Below are 19,012 nucleotides of genomic sequence, written 5' to 3' on the forward strand. Positions count from 1 at the left end.
ACTACTATGACTTCTACTGTTACTGGAATAGCTCAGTGCAGAAAACAAGCCACATCCCATTTAGGAGGGTTAAAACCTCAGCGGAAACCAACCGTCCAGTGGAGACAGGACTCCTGCGGGGCTGCTGCTGCTCTCTCTCTCCTGCTCAGACGGCGCCCTCTTCAGGCGAGGAGCAGGAAGTGGTCCTTTGGGAGACAAGCTGCCTGCCGTGGACTCGGCAGCGTCATCTGACAGAGACACAGAGGCATGAATAACGTGTCTGAACAAGGCGGAGAATCTGTTTCACAATGACTGCGTACAACAGAAAATAGAAAATGTAGAAAAAGTCAATATAAAACTTACACAGTATAACAGAGTTTGAAACCCCCCTCGGATTAACAAAATATTACATCTACCTGCTTTTTCCATGAAACAGACTGAGCAGGGGAATCCAGGTGCAAGCTCTGATCCCTTATTGATTTTACATGTGTTTCTAATAATTTTGTGTTTAAACTGTGTCAAAAACAATTACTGCAATATGTAGCCTTAAAAACTTGGAAAAGACCAGAAGGTAGAGGTGTGACCCAGTCAACTTTTCTCAAGTCCCAGTCAGCCTCAAGTCCCAAGGCTAAATACAGATTACAAAGTCAAGTCCATGTCATTAATGTCAAGTCTCAAGTCTAAATGTAGAACAGCAAGTCAAGTGAGAACAAATCAAGAGTCCAGTATCAATTTAATATCTTAAAGAAAACTAAATATCTAGGACTTTTCAATGCAATATGGTTTTAATAGGATAAAAACTTGGTAAGAGCATCATGAGTTTGATTTCTATAATCAGTTTCAACTTCAATAAATTCAATCATTCCATACAAATTCAGAAAACAGAATTTAAATTCAGTCGTCTGCTGGAACAAATCTCATCACTTTCAATCTGAGTCATTTACACAAACACAAGATCTCAAGTCAAGACTTTAGAAACCTTTTCAAGTCATTAAAGTACAAGTCAGAGTCAAGTCCCAAGTCACCAGAACCCAAGTCAAGTCAAGTCTCAAGTCTTCTCTTCATGCATCAAGTCAAGTCTCAAACAATTCAAATTGTGACTCGAGTCCAAGTCATGTGACTCTGCCCTGCCTACCGAGGCTGTAGGTGGGACTGATGGGACTGGTGGGGCTGAGGGGCCCGGAGGTGCGGGGCCCCAGCGGGGGCTTCGTGCCCTGGGGTGGGGGGGGCTTGGGGCCGACGCTGGGCGGCTTGGACCTGGGAGCCGGCTCTGGTCTGGAGTCATCACCGTCTACCTCTGGCTTGGCTGTGGGAAAAAACGACAGAGAAACTAGTCAGTCCTGATGTGGCAGCACTGGTCTGGTCACATGGACTTATTTTGGAAGCACATCACCACTAATTATATGATTTGATGACATGTAATTATTTTGGGCTGTGAACTACTTTTTCAAGTTTTGTGTCAGTCAACAGTAAGAAAACACTTCTATACACATGCAGCTTTATTAAAGGTTTGTAGTTAGCAGACTAACCATCATAACTAACATTTGTCTGAATGAAGTTTGTTAAATTAGCTTGTTCAGCTGCAGGACGGCCATGTTTGTTTATCCTTTGCCTTAGGTTTGATTTTCCGACCAAATAGCATGTGAAAGCAACGCTGTCTCCCAGTCGGACATTCCCTACTGCACATGAACACAGCGTCTAAACAGAGTGATCTGAATCCAACTCACCTGTGTCACCATCCACCTTGTCCAGCGAAGACGACGAATCAGACTGGAAACAGACAGACAGAGGGCTTTTATTATGAAAGAGACAGAGCCGCTGAATAAAAGAGTATTCTGTGACAGTCAGTATTTGTGACTTCGACTGCATCTTCGGTAGTTTTAGTTTACTAAATAACAGCTGATGCTTAGTATGAGAATCTTCTTTCTATCTTTGTATCTGCAGGTGATTCCTTATATATGGAGAGATGAGGCACTATAGATCTCCTCTGGCACTGACCCCTTCCCCTATAAAAGAGATGAGGCACCATAGATCTCCCCCAATACTGACCCCTTCCCCTACCTAATATAAGGCATTAGATGACTATGTACAGTAGAGTTGTGTTGTGATGATATTGTTGCCAATTTGTGGCCCCATCTGTGGAAATGGTACTTGTAGTGTGTGAAGTAGAAATAGTTTGACCACGATATTTTGATATTTTGACAGTTCGACCATGATATTTGTTATTGTTATATTTGTCATCATTACCTTGTGTGTTTGTCTCATAAAATACTGTAAGTAATGTAAAACTGATGTGATATAGTGATCACTTCTGTTGTCACATGATCTGGAATTCATGTTGTCACATGATCTGGAATTCATGTTGTCACATGATCTGTAATTATTACCACCTGTTGGCACAGAAAGTCTTTGTAAACCCACACCTGATGCCAATCAAGTGAAGAGCGAACCTGAGGAAGCCACAATGCGAAACGCGTTGTTTGCCCCAATATTTTATATGAATTAAACTAAAAAGTCGATTTGAACAATCCTGGTGTGCGCTGGATTACTTTGATCTTGAATAGCTGATGCTTATTGAAGCCCTCAACCCACTATCTTGTCATTATTTTCAAGGCTTTTCTACTCTAATGGATAGCAACTGAGGAGAGTGATGTAATAGGAATCATCTTGTAAACATTTTTTTTTGTTAAAAGCCCTTTACAAATAAACATGACTTGACTTGATATGTGTCTTGGTCTGTCGACCCATGGAGCGACCCACTCCACCCACCTTCTGTGCGGCCATTTTCGTCTGCATGGCCTTCATCTCAGCCAGCAGGTCCATGCCCATGATGGGAACCCCAAAATGGCGAGGGACGTGTGGACTCTCCTTCCTCTCCGTCTTCTCCTCCTCCTCGTTCTCCTCCTCAGCAGGTTCAGTGGCGGGCGCGGGGGCCTCCGCCTCGGCCGGGAAATCCGCGAGGTCCTGGGACGGCGCCCTGGGGAACTCCTGCTGGGGCTCGGCCGCCGCGGGTCCGGGGCTTTTCATCGCCGCCCTGGGCGACGTCGGCGCGGACTCCTCCGTCACCGTGGTAACAGAGGAGGCGGGCGGAGCGGCGACGGGGGGAGGAGGCGTGATGGAGGCGGCTCCGTGGCTCTTCTCCGAGCGGGACGTCCGGGACTTGATGAGGTTGAGGAAGCCGCTCTTCCTCGATTCGCGTTTCTTCTCCGCTGCTTCCTGGGTGCTGGAGGGCGGGCCTCGCTCACGCCGTCTGGAGGACAGAAGAGATGAGAATAGAATTAGAACAGAATAGATATTTATTACCTCCAATGGAAATGTATCTAATGGTTGCAGTAGTGAAACTTGTAAAATCTTGGGGACACGATGATGATCTAAAAACAGTGAATTAGACACTTCACCATATCACTTCAACACTTCATCCATTCATTAAATATACAATATACAAATACAATATTAAATCCATTCATTACAAAAATTACTCAAAAGTTCATTCAAATCCAACAATAGAAGGACATTAAGACGCCCTAAATAGAATTCACCAGTTCAATTCTAACAGTTACAAATGAGGTGGCAGATCTTGTATTTATTTGTGAAAACTATAACTATACACACACAGTTATATCTTCATACAGTAGCTGTATTTGTTTAAAACGATAGATACATGCAGGTTAGTTTGAATGTATGGCATGAAATCTCACTTGAAGCTGAGCTTAATGACATTCTTGGAGAAGAAGTCATCCAGACCCTCGTCCAGCTTTCCCATGATGCCGTTCTGCTCCGCTTCCTGTGGCGCCGAGCTGCTGGTCGGCTCCCGCTGGAGGGCCGATGGTGAGAAAGAGCAGAGGACACATGGAAGACAGACAGAGAGACACACAGACTCAGTAACCTTTACAGTTTAGGCACTGAGCTTGTATTCATATCCAGAGCGACTTACAATGAGTGCAACAGTGTAGAATTAGCTTCAATTCCAACATCACCGACATCATTAAAAGTAACCAAAAGTGTGGAGGTCAAAGGTCAAAGGTCAAAGGTTTGGGACCCTACAGGCGGTCGGCTGGGTTTAGTCCTCTTCTTGGGTTTGGGGCGGAGCTTGGTGTGATGCTCCAGCTTCCTGCACTCCACAGTGGGCAGCTCTAAACAGACGGGCTTCAGGTCCGCGGGGGGAGGGGGAGGGGGCAGGTCCGCGTAGTAGGATGACTTTCTGTCCAATGGCTGAGCAGGAGGAGGGGGAGGAGGCGGGTCCTCCACATGGATGGGCACCTCCTCCAACGCCTTGTCCAGGTCAAACTCCATCTCTGTTTGACAGGTGGAGAGCACCAATCACAACGGGAATTAAAGTGAAAATTTAGCATTCCCTATTGCTGCGTTCAAGACAGATGAGAGAGTCGGAAATTCCGACTTCCTACTAGGAAAAATGCGATGAAACGGCCCTTCGAGTTGGACGCACATTATAAATTTTAACATTTACGTTTATAATCTACAAAATACACTTCAGTTTGATTTTCAGCATTGCATGCCCTTAAATTCATCAAAACACCTGTGTTGTAAATGGTTAAACAGGTAAATTTGATTTGTAAAGTGTCACATACATTTGCTCAGGCTCTACACAGACTAGCTAGCTAACAGTGCTAAATATCATTGACTTCGCATTAGCTGTTGCATGGGGAACAGTATTTTACATTGGGCAAAGATAATGTTTCTCCCCTGGTTTTTCTAACCTGGACCACATGAACGCATCAAGGCTAGCGGTGAATTTTACAACTTCTGACTGAACAGGACGCAGCATATGTTGTCATCATCAGTATCAGGATCTCATTAATTGCCACGTATAATACATGTTCAGTAATCTGTCTTGGTATTTTGGTACAGAGTCATACCTGCAACTTGCAAGGTATCACAGTAGATACTGACACACATGGGGGAAAACAGGATCTCATGTAATTCTTATCCAGAGCCAGAATAAGTGTAAACAGCAGAAAGTAAGTCAATATTTTATCAGACACCATAATTACAAATAAGCAGGTAGTAATGAAGTAGAAGGGACAACAACAGAATGTTTAGTAGAGGAGGAGGAAGGGAATAGTTTTCTAGTTTCTATTTGCCATCTGAAATAAATCTTTTCTGTATTTTCTGTGCGACTCACCGAAGGCCACAGAGACCGGCCGCAGCATCCGGACCAGAATGCTCTTCCTCTTGGATCTGGACATCTGGAGAGCAAAAACAGATACCGGATTTCTTTTTTATGATGCTCTTATCTTATTTATTTGCACATGGACAAGTACAGATCCCGCAAGGCTGGAAACAATGAGTTGGTTTTAAATGAGACTTTTAGAGTCTGTTTGGGATTAGACCATCTGCTGAGTCTGCTGGTGCAGCACGAAACCAGGAGGTCCAGCTAGAAGTTAGTTGAGGATGTATCAAAAATGTTTGTAAATAAATGTAAAAAATAATTTATGATTCGTTGTTTGTATTACACAGTAACTGTTGCAAACATATACAAAACAGCTTTAAAAAAATAACACCACTACCAACAGATACTAAAACTAGAACTGAAACTAAATAAAAACTAAACTAAAACTAAACTGAACATTTGTAAAAAAATAAATAAATAAATAACAACCTAAAACTACCAAACCCACACTAGAAACGAACTACAACTAAACAGAATTTAAAATGGAAATTGAAAACTGGATAGAAATAAAAACAAATGAATTTCTAAAATGATAACTCTGGTCCTTCTGGTCCAAACAGGAGAACTGAATCCATAAGGTAAAAAATAAAGTTTCACTTTAAGCTGGCACACAACTAGTCTGTCCGTGTCCTGTCTTCCTACCATGCAGGTGTCCATCTCCTCCAGCCGGTGGTCCTGGCTCTGGGTCTGGTTCCTATTCTGGTCCAGTTCCTTGTCCTGGTTCTGGTTCTGGTTCTCCGGCTGCAGAACCGTCTCATCCAGAACCTCTGCCTCCATCTGGGGCTCCTGACGCAGCAGAGGCTGGCCCTTCCTGGTCAGGTGGTCGGCCTGGAGACAGAGAGGGAGACAGACAGGTGACACTTCATTAACTCATGTTAACTAATGCATTTACTAACATGAATTAAACATGAATAACAACACTGATAAAGATTAGCTAATGATAAATGAACATGAACTGCATTAATTCATGGTTTTATATGTTTGTCAATAATGTTAACTAATGTGTTTACTAACATAAATTAAGCATGAAGAGTGGTATTAACATGAACAGTGTTATTAACATTAACTAATCTTCATTAATGTTGTTATTCATGTTAACTAATGCATTTACTAACAACATTGACAGAGATTAGTTAATGTTAATAACACCTCAAAGCTTAATTGAAAAGTGAGTAAACACATTAGTTAACATTATAACATGTATAACAACATTAATTAATGCAGTTGTTCATGTGCATTTAACATGAACTAATCTTTGTTGATGTTGTTATTCATGTTTAATCCATATTAGTAAATGCATTAGTTAAACACTTATTGTAGAGGGAGGGAGAGAGAGAGAGAGGTGGGAATGAGAGAGGGAGAGGGAGAGAGAGAGAGAGAGAGAGAAAGAGGTGGGAATGAGAGAGAGAGAGAGGGAGAGAAAGAGGTGGGGATGAGAGAGGGAGAGAGAGAGGGAGAGAAAGAGGTGGGAATGAGAGAGGGAGAGAAAGAGGTGGGAATGAGAGAGGGAGAGAGAGAGAGGAAAAAGGACAGAGAAAGAGAGAATGAGAAAGGAGAAAGAGATAGAGAGAGCAAGAGAGGCAAAAAAGAGCGAGGGATGAAGAGAGAGAGAGAAACAGAAATAGAGAGCAAAAGAGGGTGGAAAAGAGAGGGAAAGTGAGAGACAGAGAGGATAAGGAAGATAAAGGAGAGAGAGAAAGAGCGAGCAAGAGAGAGACAAAGAGAAAGGGAGAGAGAGAGAGCTAGAGACAGGCAAAAAAGGAAAGCGAGAGAGTGAGAGAGAAAGAGAGAGAGAGAGAGAGAGAGAGAGAGAGAGAGAGAGAGAGAGAGAGAGAGAGAGAGAGAGAGAGAGACTTTTGACCAGTAGAACAGTATTTATTTATTGGTATAAACATACAAATACAAGAATATTTAACAGAGAGAGACCAACCAGAGTATGTTGTGATCTGGACAGAGACTCCAGGATCTCATCCACGATGCGATCAGAGAGAAACGATGCCAGGCTCAGCTTCACCTCACTGTTGCACACACACACACACACACACACACAACACACACAACACACACACACACACAACACACACAACACACACACACACACACACACACACACACATAAAACACATACACATGACACAGCAAGTAGGCATGAGTTTGTTCCTTCATTTGAACCTCTAACAGGATTTCTGAGTGAGCTGAGTACTGAGGTAACACACACACACACACATGCTCCACACACACACACACACACACACACACACACACACACACCCCGTCGGACCTGATCTTGTTGATGATGTCGATGCCGGACTGCTCCAGCAGCGTTGTGGTGATGAAGCTTCGGGGAACGCTCATCCTGCCGGCACTGGCCTTCAGCAGGTCCTGACGAAGACTGCTCCTCTTCATCACATGAGGACACAGACCTTCAGCAGAGTCCACCATCGACACCAGCAGCACCTGGGTGTGTGTGTGTGTGTGTGTGTGTGTGTGTGTGTGTGGGGGGGGGGGGGGGGTATGGGGAAAACTTCATGATTTCTACAGTTTTTGTGACAGCAAAGATCCATCAGTTTCTCCAACAAGAACAACAATATGACTACAACTACTACCACCAATACTACTACTAATACTGCTTCTACTACTACAGTTGTCACTACTACTAGTATGATGATTACTACTACTAGTTGTACTTGTACTACTAATGCTACTACCACCACTACTACTACTATTGCTTCTACTATTACTGCTACTTTTACTAATACTACTAATGCTACTAATGTTACTTCTACTGCATCTTCTATTACTACTGCTGCTACTACTTGTACTACTACCATTAATACTCCTCCTGCTCTTCCTACTACTACTACCACTACTACTACTACAAGTGGTCCTATTATTACTGCTACTACTACTTTTACTGATACTACTTCTGCTTCTTCTTCTACTACGTTTTCTACTAACTACTAAACTACTAACTACTACTAAAATTACTACTCCCACCACTGGTACAACTACTGCTACCGGTACTACCATGACTTCTACCACTTTTACTACTACTTCTTATACTACTACCACTACTGTCACTATTACAACCACTACTACTACTAGTAGTAGTTCTATTTATATGACTAATGCTACTACCACCACTACTACTACTAATACTACTGCTTCTACTTGTACTACTACCTGCCACTATTACTACTAATAATAATGCCAATAATAATAACTATCTATCTGTATATGGTACTTTATATAGAGAGTTACCAAGTGTTGTAAAATGAAGAAACACCACTGCTGTATTTACAAATAATCAATAATAAGGAGAAGACTTGCACTGTTGGTTTGAAGTTTTAGGAAGCAATCTTTAAATTGAAAAACATATGTAAAATGAATTATAGTAATATAGGGTATAATCTAAACACTGATATAAATCCATATACTGTATCCAACAAACTGCTTGTTCCAGTGACTTGCAGGTTGAAAGCACAGTGTGTCGAGCTCAGCACCTGCAGCTGTTCGTCCATGACCCGGGCCACCTCCCCCGCCATGGACTCCAGTTTGTCCTGGATGGCCCCGACACACGGACCCCTGCTGCCCCCGCTCCTCAGGTGGTACAGGTTGGGGAGGAGCTGGAGGGAGGGAGGGAGGTCCGCAGAGCATGGGAGAGAGAGAGAGAGAGAGAGGAGAGGAGAGGGAGAGAGACAGAGTAAGAAGCGCTCTATTTTTAATGGCTGATATTATATTTTGCAGATTTAGGTGGGTAGGCAGTTTATTGTCCGTGAGAGTCAGGTGCAGCGAATACATGCACATTTGAGACAATATAAGACAATATTCCATACATACAGAGACCCCAGAAATACAAACATACACACATTCCCAAACATCTCCAACAGTAAATCTATAGAGTTATTAGTGCATGTACTGAGACTAATGAGGGTCGTCCTTCATCTCCAAGAACGCACATTAGCCCAAACCATTTTAAAGAGGTGAATTGGCTCCCTGTTGAAGGCAGAATTCAACAGTTAAAACTTATTATGGTCTATAAGATTTGACAAGGTCTATGTCTAAATTATTTTACCGGGTATTTTCAGTATGTTCGGGACTCTCATGGCCTGAAAACGAGGGCTAGTGTATCTAACCTGAAACAACCCAATCTAAAAAGCAAAGTAGGGAGAAGTACATTTCTCTACACAGGGGGGGGAGGAGGAGAATAAAATCCCAAATGAAATTAAATCTGCCCATTCTCTGAACTGAAAAAATGGATGCTGAGTAAGTTAGTATAGTGAAATCTTTTCTAGGACAGTTCTAAGTTTGGACTGGTTTCTGAACTTGTGTGTTTTTTTTTATTATTTTCATGATTGTATAATATTGATGTTTTTATTAGGTGTTTTAGTGTAAGACTTCTGGCTTCTAAAACTCACTTTCTAGCCCGTACTCTGATTTGGAACAAAACACCCCTTTACACTGGGAGCTTCAACAGGTCGATAGAAGTCATAAATTCCTTAATCCACCTCTTAAGTAGAATCATTATCTCAGTAGAAAACAGTAGAAAACAGCAGGATGTACCGTCTTGGAGTTCCTGGCGTCCTTCATGAGGTTCTCGGCCACCTTCATGTCCTCCTGAACCGAGTCCGTCTCCGTGAACCGCAGAGAGTTCAGGTGGTCCTGCACCTTCACACACATCCGGTCCATCATCTGGACCAGAGGCAAGGGTCAGGGAGGGTCAGAGGTCAGAGGGTGTCAGAGGTCACAGAGAGAGAAGAGTTGAGGACCAAAGGCTTAACAGGTTGATTAAGTCAAAAACGAAAAGTCGGGTAATGAAGTCTAGGCCACCGAGCTGCAACGTGTGCAATATGTGTGTGTGTGTGTGTGTGTGTGTGTGTGTGTGGTGTGTGTGTGTGTGTGTGTGTGTGTGTGTGTGTGTGTGTGTGTGTGTGTGTGTGTGTGTGTGTGTGTACCTGCTGTGTGGTGGTGGTGACGATCCCCTGCTGCAGTCTGTAAGCTTGCTCCTGCAGGTATTTCCGCGTCTCGTGGTTCCTCAGCAGATATTGCTCCATCTGCACATCAACACACACAATTTCAAAATATGCAGTCTAGAAATTACACTTTATAGGGTCTCTGTGTAATTCCTGGTCCAATGCTGGCCTCTATCGTTCAGCGTCGTCATGACAACAAAACTCTGCCCTGTTTCACAATCAACAACAATGAACCTTCTGTCATGTTTTACCGAGTTAGAAACATTTTTTTTTTTTCGATGGACGCTTGTTGTGATCAGGATCCTGACATCACCAGGATTCTGTTGTCTGTGGGTTTTTGGAAAATATCGAAGGTAAGGAGCCGCTATTTTGCGTGTGAAGTAACTCCACTTCCCTGGAGCATAAATGTGCCTGTGTCTGTTAAGATTCAAGCTGTTTGGAGGATTATATACATGCCGAATTTACCAGAACACCTTACCGATTAGTACTAAAGTCTCAAATTATATTTTCTTATGTGTGGTTTTTGCAGATTAGCAAGGCGAAAACAAAGTGCCAGATTTTTGAAGGGACCTTGGTGTGGGAGGAGGAGCCTTCAGCCTCGGCCCGCTCCTGTGTGTTTACTAGTCATATTATGCCTACATTTGATAACATTTACATTTTAGATTTTAGACATTTAGCTGATGCTGTAATCGAGTAGCAAGAGTAGAATAAGCTTCAGCTCCTAGATCAGCAACATTACAGGCAACCAACAGTAAGGAGGTCAAAGGTCAGAGGTCACATTTCAAAACTACACAAAGCCGTATTAAAATCCTGAATAAAAGAGGACAGCGACCTTCAGCAAGGCGTCTTCAGTCTTCTCTGGACTCGCCCTCAGCGCCTGAGCAGCGTCCATGATGGGGATCGGCATGAAGCGGATGGTGTAGTTCCTGATGGGGAGAGAAGAGGGAAAAATAACAGAATTCATCTATTATTCACATTATTAAGGCATTTCTGACAAAAATAATAAATTAAACACTGAATTGATTAAATAGCTATCAAATTAAATGGTGGATTTAATAAAATGCTATCTTATTAAATGTATCAAATGAAATCAATAAAATGTGATGTTACATCAAATAACTATTAAATTAAATATTTAAATATTTAATTATTTAAATATTAATTATTAAATTAAAATAAAATTAAATAAATAAATAAAATGAAATAAAATAAAATGAAATAAATATGAATTATTAGGTTTATTATGATTTAAATATTTAATTATTTAAATGTATTTAATTATTTATTTAAATATTTAATATTAAATATTTAATAACTATTACATTAAATATAAATAACAATTCAATTAAATATTGAAGTGTTAAAACACTACCAAATGAAATGAAAAATGAAAAATGAAAAAAAAAATGCCATTTCAAGCAAAGTGTCAATTAGGGTTTTCCAGTTATTTTTTCAAAGCCTGAAAGGCTGAACAAGGTATTTCCACACAGATGACTACAGACAGACAGCAGGGACGGATCCTGACTTCAGACTTCAGGTTACATACTTTTCCAGAGCAGCAGCCACATCCTGCAGACCCTGAGGACTGACGCTGTTCCTGTCCCACACCACCGTCCTGAAGACAGACAGGGAGGACAGACAAACAAACACTTAATAATTCATATAGCGGCTTAAGAAAACAGCAAAAATTAGAGAAAATAATTCATATTTACATCCACATTTGAGGCATTTAGCAGCAGTGAGCAGCGCTCCGTCCAGAGGAAGCTGGACTCTTCAATGAGAGATCTTTTACTCTGTCTCTTTGGGGTTTTTTTGGGTTTTTTTTAGACAGAATAGCTTTATTTTCCCCTTGATTTCAGATGTTTTTTTTTGGGTTTTTTTGTTTTATTATCAACATCATCAGCATCAGATATACAAAATTATCCAAAAGCATAAATGGAGTTGTTGTCTCTTTGGTATAAAGTATCACAGACCGTCTACTGACAACACTGCACAGGAATTCTGGGTACTGAAGTCTTCAAAAATCACCTGACCTGAGCTTGGTGTTGATCTGCAGGGCCTTGGCCAGCATCTTGGCCCCCATGTCTCCCATGGCGTTCCCGCTGATGTCCAGCTTGGTGAGCGAGGCGTTGCTGCCCAGAGCGCTGAGCACGATGGACAGGTCGGCCTTCAGCCGCGAGTCGGCCAGCGACAGTGAGGTCAGCGGCTGCAGGGGAGCAAGGGCAGAGCGGAGAGACAGGTTTACACGCTGCTTTCTGTGGGATCTGACTCTCCAAACCGCCTTATGAAAGCAGTTCAGACAGTTTGGGTGGAACATAGTGCTGGGCGATATGGTTGAAATCAATATCACGATGATTATAAGGATTTTTTCATTGTCAATATATATCACAATATGGATTGTGTCTTCAAAGTCACATGTTAAATGATCAAATTAAGGTTCTGTGTAACTTCCTGGCCATGATAAAACCCCCAAACCAGTGATTTTTTTTTTGGCGAAATAGGCAAAAAAAAATAATGAGACTCATTTTTTATATATTGTCAGAATCTGCTTTGTCAAACTCCTGTCTCCCACCTTTTTTCACCTATTTCTAATTATTAATTAAAGTTAAAGTATTTTCTTCGTTCCATCATTGTAAGTTTCCTCCGACCGGATTTCAGTGTTCCACAAGGTTTAATAAACATAAAGAAAGAGATTCACTTCAAAACAATTCAGCGGCATGACTAGTTTTCAGTTTTTTATATATTGGCAGAATCTGCTTTGTCGGCGTTCCTTTATGTGCTAGAAGTGATTTTCAGACTGTTCCTCCAGACAATGGCAGTGAATGGAGAGAGAAAAAAAAACAAAATTCTCCAGTCTCCTCTACCAGAGCAACAGATCACAGAATCACTGATTTTGGGGGTTTTATCATGGAGGAAGAGACACGACCCAAGACTCTACCAGAGCTACACAGATCTTTAATGTTCATCCCATTGAACCGAATGGTAATGTGATGTGTTTGGTGTGATCTCAAACAAAACTGACATTTTCAAATAATATTCCTTAACAAACAAATTTCATATCTCATTTTTTTTTTAGGTTTTAAACAAGAAAAGAGAGAGAGGCAGACAGAAAGAGAGAGAGACTGGTAGGAGTGTACGGGAGAGAGAAAATTTGTTTTAATATTTTTAGCAATGTTGAACAGTTTCCCTCACCGACTCTTCCTCCTGGATCATGTGAACCAGGTTGTCCAGGACCTGAGACACATTCCTGCAGGAAAAGGAGCAGAAGAAGAGTGTGATAGAATGGCAATGAACCAATTAATCAAATGATTCAATCAAAATAATTGGTTTAAGTTTAACTGATTGATTAATTGACTCATCAAGTCATTCATGTATAAATTCCTGCTTTAGTTTAAATGACTTAAACGGGTGGAGTGGGCAGACCACTGGGTGACAGTTATTTAGATCGGTTTTTTTTGCCCTTTTTCCCCTTTTTCACCCATGTTTCATGCTTTCATGCTCAGAGCGATATTACAGTAAGGTTTCAAATTAGTGTTTGTTCCACTGTAATAAGATCATCAAGTCATCAAGATGTAAGAATATAAAACACCATTGTCCCAAAATAATCCCACAGAAACACAGCAAAATAAATTAAACAGTAACTAAACCCCAAACCCAAATCTGTGTAAAGCCTAGCATCTAATGGTAAACTAGAACTAACCGCCTCACGGTTGTATGCCTCTGCTAATAAACTTTGTTTTATCATTGCAAGGACAGTCTTTATTTATTGAACATATATAATTAAAGTGATTATTAGGTCAACTTAAAGGCTTTTGGTGTCTGCAAAAGTAAGTGACAGCACTTCCACCGTTTTTGTAGAATGACCCAAGATCGTTTTCTCAGCTACAGTGGTAAGCAAAACATTATGATGTCACAGTGAAGTTGACCTTTGAACTTTTGGATACAAAATGTCATCACTTCATCATTTTATCCTATTAGACATTTGTGTGGAAATTTTGTCATAATTAGCGTATGAATTCTTGAGTTATGGCCAAAAACGTCTTTTGTGAGGTCACAGTGACCTTGACCTTTGACCTTTGACCACCAAATTCGAATCAGTTCTTCCTTGAGTCCAAGTGGACGTTTGTGCTGAAATTGCCATCTGCTATTGCCTGATCTTTGGTGTCAGGTGATGTCACTACCTGTTGTACTCTGTAGAAAGTGACATTTTCACCTGGAACCAAAGATCAGCCAATAGCAGATGGCCATTTCAGTAGCATACTTTTTACCAATCTGCTTTACACAGATTTGGGTTTGAGGCTTAGTTACTCTACTCAATTGAAGCCATTTCCGTTGTGGGTTTTTGTTGTGTGTTTGGTTAATAGAGTCTTCCTTTGTTGCATTGTGTTTTTTATTTGTCTTGTGCATCTAGTTCATGCAGCACAGCCGGTCTCAGCCACAGACCTGGATATAAACACTGAATCGTTTCAGAATAAACTGATCAACACCAGTTTGTCTCACTTGGACTTGATGTTGTTGAAGTTTTTGCCCAGTGAAAGGTGTCTGATGGAGCGGTTCTTGGCCAGCCAGACTAGCAGGGTGGTCAGGTCCATGTCCAAACCTGAGCAGGACAACAGGGACAGGGACAGGGACAGAGACATGGGACAGGGACAGGGACAGGGACAGGGACAGGGACAGGGACAGGGACGGAGACATGGGACAGGGACAGGGACAGAGACAGGGACAGGGACGGAGACATGGGACAGGGACAGAGACAGGGACATGGGACAGGGACAGGGACAGGGACAGGGACATGGGATGGGGATGGGGACGGGGACGGGGACAGGACAGGGACAGGGACAGGGACAGAGACAGAGACAGGGACAGGGACAGAGACAGAGACAGAGACAGAGACAGGGACAGGGACAGGGACAGGGACATGGGACAGGGACAGGGACAGGGACAGGGACAGGGACAGAGATAGAGATAGAGATAGAGATAGAGACAGAGACAGAGACAGGGACATGGGACAGGGACAGGGACAGGGACAGGGACAGGGACATGGGATGGGGATGGGGACGGGGACGGGGACGGGGACAGGACAGGACAGGACAGGGACAGGGACAGGGATAGGGACAGAGACGGGGATGGGGATAGGGACAGGGACATGTCAGAACCAAGATAATACAGACCAGGAGCTGAAGTGACCAGAAGGAACCAAACACCCATCTGGATGTGTATTAAAATCCCTTTAAATTTCCTCTTAAGTAGCTTCATCCTTATAAAAAAAAACATTTTTTTCCAAGCTTAGAAACAGCTGAAATACTTAAATAATCTCTGTTATTACCCGATTTTAACGGCACAATTCTTCGGGGGAAATTAGGCGACATTTCCTTAGAAACGTTACCCATTTATTCAAGGAATCTTTTAAAAAAGTTTCAAATGTAAAAAGCAGTCACCGTTGTCGGAGATGTCCAGACTGGAGATGTTGGGGATCTCAGCGATGCAACCCTCCAGGATCTGAGAGCCTCCTGAACGCAGCTGGGGACAGACACAGCAACACAGGGCCAGCCCATCAATATACTGATCAATATTAATGTCAATATGTAGTGAATGTCCAATTAATCTTGTCTTAATACATTTTCGTGTTGTCTATATTTGAACTGAATTAGCAAAAAATTTAAGTGCAAATTGCAAACTATTTTGCAATACTCCTTTTTTTCCTCATATGTGTACGATAAATCACCTGTAAAAGTTGATTTGTTTTATCTGTTCTCATGTATATCCGTTTTTTCTTTATTTTTATTTTTTTTTTATTTTTCATGTTTTCTCTATATCTGCATTGGAAATTATTTTTCCTATTTTCGACTGTATGTCTAAGTCTGAAAACCCCAATGAAAAGAGTTGTAAAAAAAAAAAAAAATAGTGAATGTCCCTTCTTTCATACACGGGCAATTTGGTTCTACTGTATAAAGTCTATGAGAGAGATTTGTCTGCTGTATTCATGCACAATAGATGCAGGATGAATGCTTTTATTTTATCAGCCTGTTTGTTAAAGGTTCCATATTATTCAGTTTCCAAATCTCCTCTGTCTCAGGATCAGATCAATGTTCTTCATGATGTTCTGCAGATCAATGTAGTTTAGTTCAAAGTTGAACTGAATGAATTAAACCGAATGAACGTGAAGACTGAGTCATCACAATACTGGCTCCTGATTGGCCGACAGCAGCGGCTCCTCTAATTCAAATGAGGTAAACCTGCTGAGTCGAGGCTTTCCAGTTCAGATGCTGCAAACTGGACCCTGATTGGACGGATTTCAGTCATCCTTTAGTGAGGGAGCCAATCAGGACCGAGTCCAGCTGTGATGCGTTTCCTGGTGTTAGACTGAAACTGACTGGATTTTAAAAAATACAATAACTTTAACCACTCATACAAAGTTAAATGTTAACAATGTCTTCATGAAACATCTTTGTTCATATATGTGTACAAAAAGAAGAACATTTTTGTTCCTATAATATAGGACCTTTAAAGTAAGCGGAGGCTCAGTAAAGTTGTTTTTGAGTTTTACCTCACAGCAGCTGAGATCCAGAGAAACTTCACTGAGGTTCGGGTTGCAGCCGAGTCCCAATAACAAAGACCTGCAGACAGAAAACACACAAGTCAACAGACTGGTTCTCAGCTCAGTGTGACACTGACAGAGCCGGCTGCAGTGTCACACTGCTACCAGAGGTGTGACCAAGTCAACTCTGCTCGAGTCCCAAGTCAGTCTCAAGTTTTGAGGCACAAGTCTCAAGTCCCAAGTCTAAATATAGATTATCAAGTGAAGTCCAAGTCAAGTCCATGTCATTAATGTCAAGTCCCAAGTCTAAATGTAGAACAGCAAGTCAAGTCAGAACAAATCAAGAGTCCAGTATCAATTTAATATCTTAAAGAAAACTAAATATCTAGGACTTTTCAATGCAATATGGTTTTAATAGGATAAAAACTTGGTAAGAGCATCATGAGTTTGATTTCTATAATCAGTTTCAACTTCAATAAATTCAATCATTCCATACAAATTCAGAAAACAGAATTGAAATTCAGTCGTCTGCTGGAACAAATCTCATCACTTTCAATCTAAGTCATTTACACAAACACAAGATCTCAAGTCAAGACTTTAGAAACCTTTTCAAGTCATCAGAGTACAAGTCAGAGTCAAGTCCCAAGTCACCAGAACCCAAGTCAAGTCAAGTCAAGTCTCAAGTCTTCTCTTCATGCATCAAGTCAAGACTCAAGCAATTAAAACTGAGACTCGAGTCCAAGTCATGTGACTCAAGTCCCAACCAGTGTTTTCCTGCCTCACTGTGCAGCAGGCTCAGGTGTTTCTTACTTGAGCGCCTCCAGCGGCAGCCTGGTTCCTGACAGGCTGACGGAGCTGACAGCCTGAGCGCTGCTGAAGAACTGCTTGAAGGACGGAGGCACTTCCTTACACTTCCTGCATCCACACAACAACAACAACAACAACAACAACAACAACACAACAAGACAACAAGACAACACCACACAGAGTAAGATAAGATTACACTTTACTGTTTATTGTCATGGAAATTTGTTTTGTGACCAGCGCCAGAACAACATACATCACACATCACACCAAATGAATAAGATCACAAGACTAACAACAACATCCAAAAATATTACTATATTAATATTAGCACATCTGGCTGTAGATGTTTTGAATGTTGATGAATGTTTTTTGATATCTTATGATTCTGTAATTTGTTCTTTGTTCTCGTTTTAAATTGTTATATGTTTGTTTTATGTCTGCAACCGTGTAACTGTGCTGCTGCCTGTCTTGGCCAGGACACTCTTGAAAAAGAGATTTTTAATCTCAATGAGACTCCACTCCTGGATAAATAAAGGTTAAAGAAAAAATAAATAAAAAAATTACATAAAAGAAATTACAGTGTTCAGACAAGATACACTACTAGATCTCAAACTTGTTAATTAGCTACAGTGTTGTCAGAATTGACTTTGTTCACTCTCAACTTTTTCCCAACGCATATTAATGTATAGGAGACAACAGGCATTGCATTTTGATATTTTTCTCATATTTTGTGATCTTTTCATGACAAATAATAATCAGGGGAAGATGTTAATAAACATTATGTTAATGTGGTAAAACTGTAAACAACCCAAATTATGAAATGAAACCTGCTTATCACTATGAGTGAGGCAAAAATAAAGATGTTTACCTGTCCACTAGAGCTATATAAAACTGTGCTATACCTGATAGCTGCATTTAAATCTTGTTCAAATTTAGTTTAGTTTATTGGACATGTAAACTATATTTACAAGTTCCAGTTGTAGGCAGTTTGGTGAGTTTTCATTATGGTGAGAGGCAAAACGTCCTTTTCCTCTTTGAAAAAACAATGACTTGACAGTGAGCAATACTTTTTTGGAAGGTACGCATCGATCACAATACAAACTCCGATACAAGTAATAGGCCTGTATTCCATCAGAAACTATATATGAGTAATAATTCAGAATCCAGTTTATGTGAGTTGTACGCTGTCAGAAGGAGGTGTGTGTGTGTGTGTGTGTGTGTGTGTGTGTGTGTGTGTGTGTGTGTGTGTGTGTGTCTGACCTGTGGGAGAAGACGGTCTTGGACATGTTGAGGACAGACAGATGCTTTAGAGAACCTCTCAGCAGAGACGCACACACCTGAAAACACAGAGAGAAAAACTTCATACCAACCCAGACCAAAACCCTGCTGGTCCAGACCGCTGCTGCAGTCTGACAAACCAGACCAGACCAGACCAAGACAAAAAAAAACACAAAACCAAACTGATTTACACTGCATCACAAAATGTGCAGAAAGCTGCTGCATGTTACCTGATCCAGATACAGC

At 41.3% G+C, this 19,012-nt stretch overlaps 1 protein-coding gene across 1 annotated transcript in view; it reads right to left on the reverse strand.

The window, feature by feature from the left end:
• LOC139667788 (F-actin-uncapping protein LRRC16A-like) overlaps positions 1–19,012 on the reverse strand; it is a 62,285-nt gene that overhangs the window by 4,795 nt on the left and 38,478 nt on the right. Inside the window, exons 15-36 of the mRNA XM_071547278.1 lie at positions 18,749–18,825; positions 17,492–17,596; positions 16,691–16,760; positions 15,582–15,663; positions 14,644–14,743; positions 13,336–13,390; positions 12,177–12,349; positions 11,690–11,758; positions 10,976–11,069; positions 10,126–10,224; positions 9,734–9,862; positions 8,674–8,796; positions 7,452–7,627; positions 7,101–7,188; positions 5,813–5,998; positions 5,123–5,186; positions 4,024–4,274; positions 3,678–3,793; positions 2,749–3,229; positions 1,707–1,749; positions 1,115–1,285; positions 93–227 (exon numbers count right to left, since the gene is read on the reverse strand). Of these exons, the coding sequence (XP_071403379.1) occupies positions 93–227; positions 1,115–1,285; positions 1,707–1,749; positions 2,749–3,229; positions 3,678–3,793; positions 4,024–4,274; positions 5,123–5,186; positions 5,813–5,998; positions 7,101–7,188; positions 7,452–7,627; positions 8,674–8,796; positions 9,734–9,862; positions 10,126–10,224; positions 10,976–11,069; positions 11,690–11,758; positions 12,177–12,349; positions 13,336–13,390; positions 14,644–14,743; positions 15,582–15,663; positions 16,691–16,760; positions 17,492–17,596; positions 18,749–18,825 (2,887 nt within the window). The remainder of the gene's footprint in view (positions 1–92; positions 228–1,114; positions 1,286–1,706; positions 1,750–2,748; positions 3,230–3,677; positions 3,794–4,023; positions 4,275–5,122; positions 5,187–5,812; positions 5,999–7,100; positions 7,189–7,451; positions 7,628–8,673; positions 8,797–9,733; positions 9,863–10,125; positions 10,225–10,975; positions 11,070–11,689; positions 11,759–12,176; positions 12,350–13,335; positions 13,391–14,643; positions 14,744–15,581; positions 15,664–16,690; positions 16,761–17,491; positions 17,597–18,748; positions 18,826–19,012) is intronic.

Source organism: Centroberyx affinis, unplaced genomic scaffold (genome assembly GCF_046629955.1).
Source record: "Centroberyx affinis isolate AG114_WGS23_722 - 3 ecotype Tasmania unplaced genomic scaffold, CSIRO-AGI_Caff_v1 ptg005762l_1, whole genome shotgun sequence".
Classification (NCBI taxonomy): domain Eukaryota; kingdom Metazoa; phylum Chordata; class Actinopteri; order Beryciformes; family Berycidae; genus Centroberyx; species Centroberyx affinis.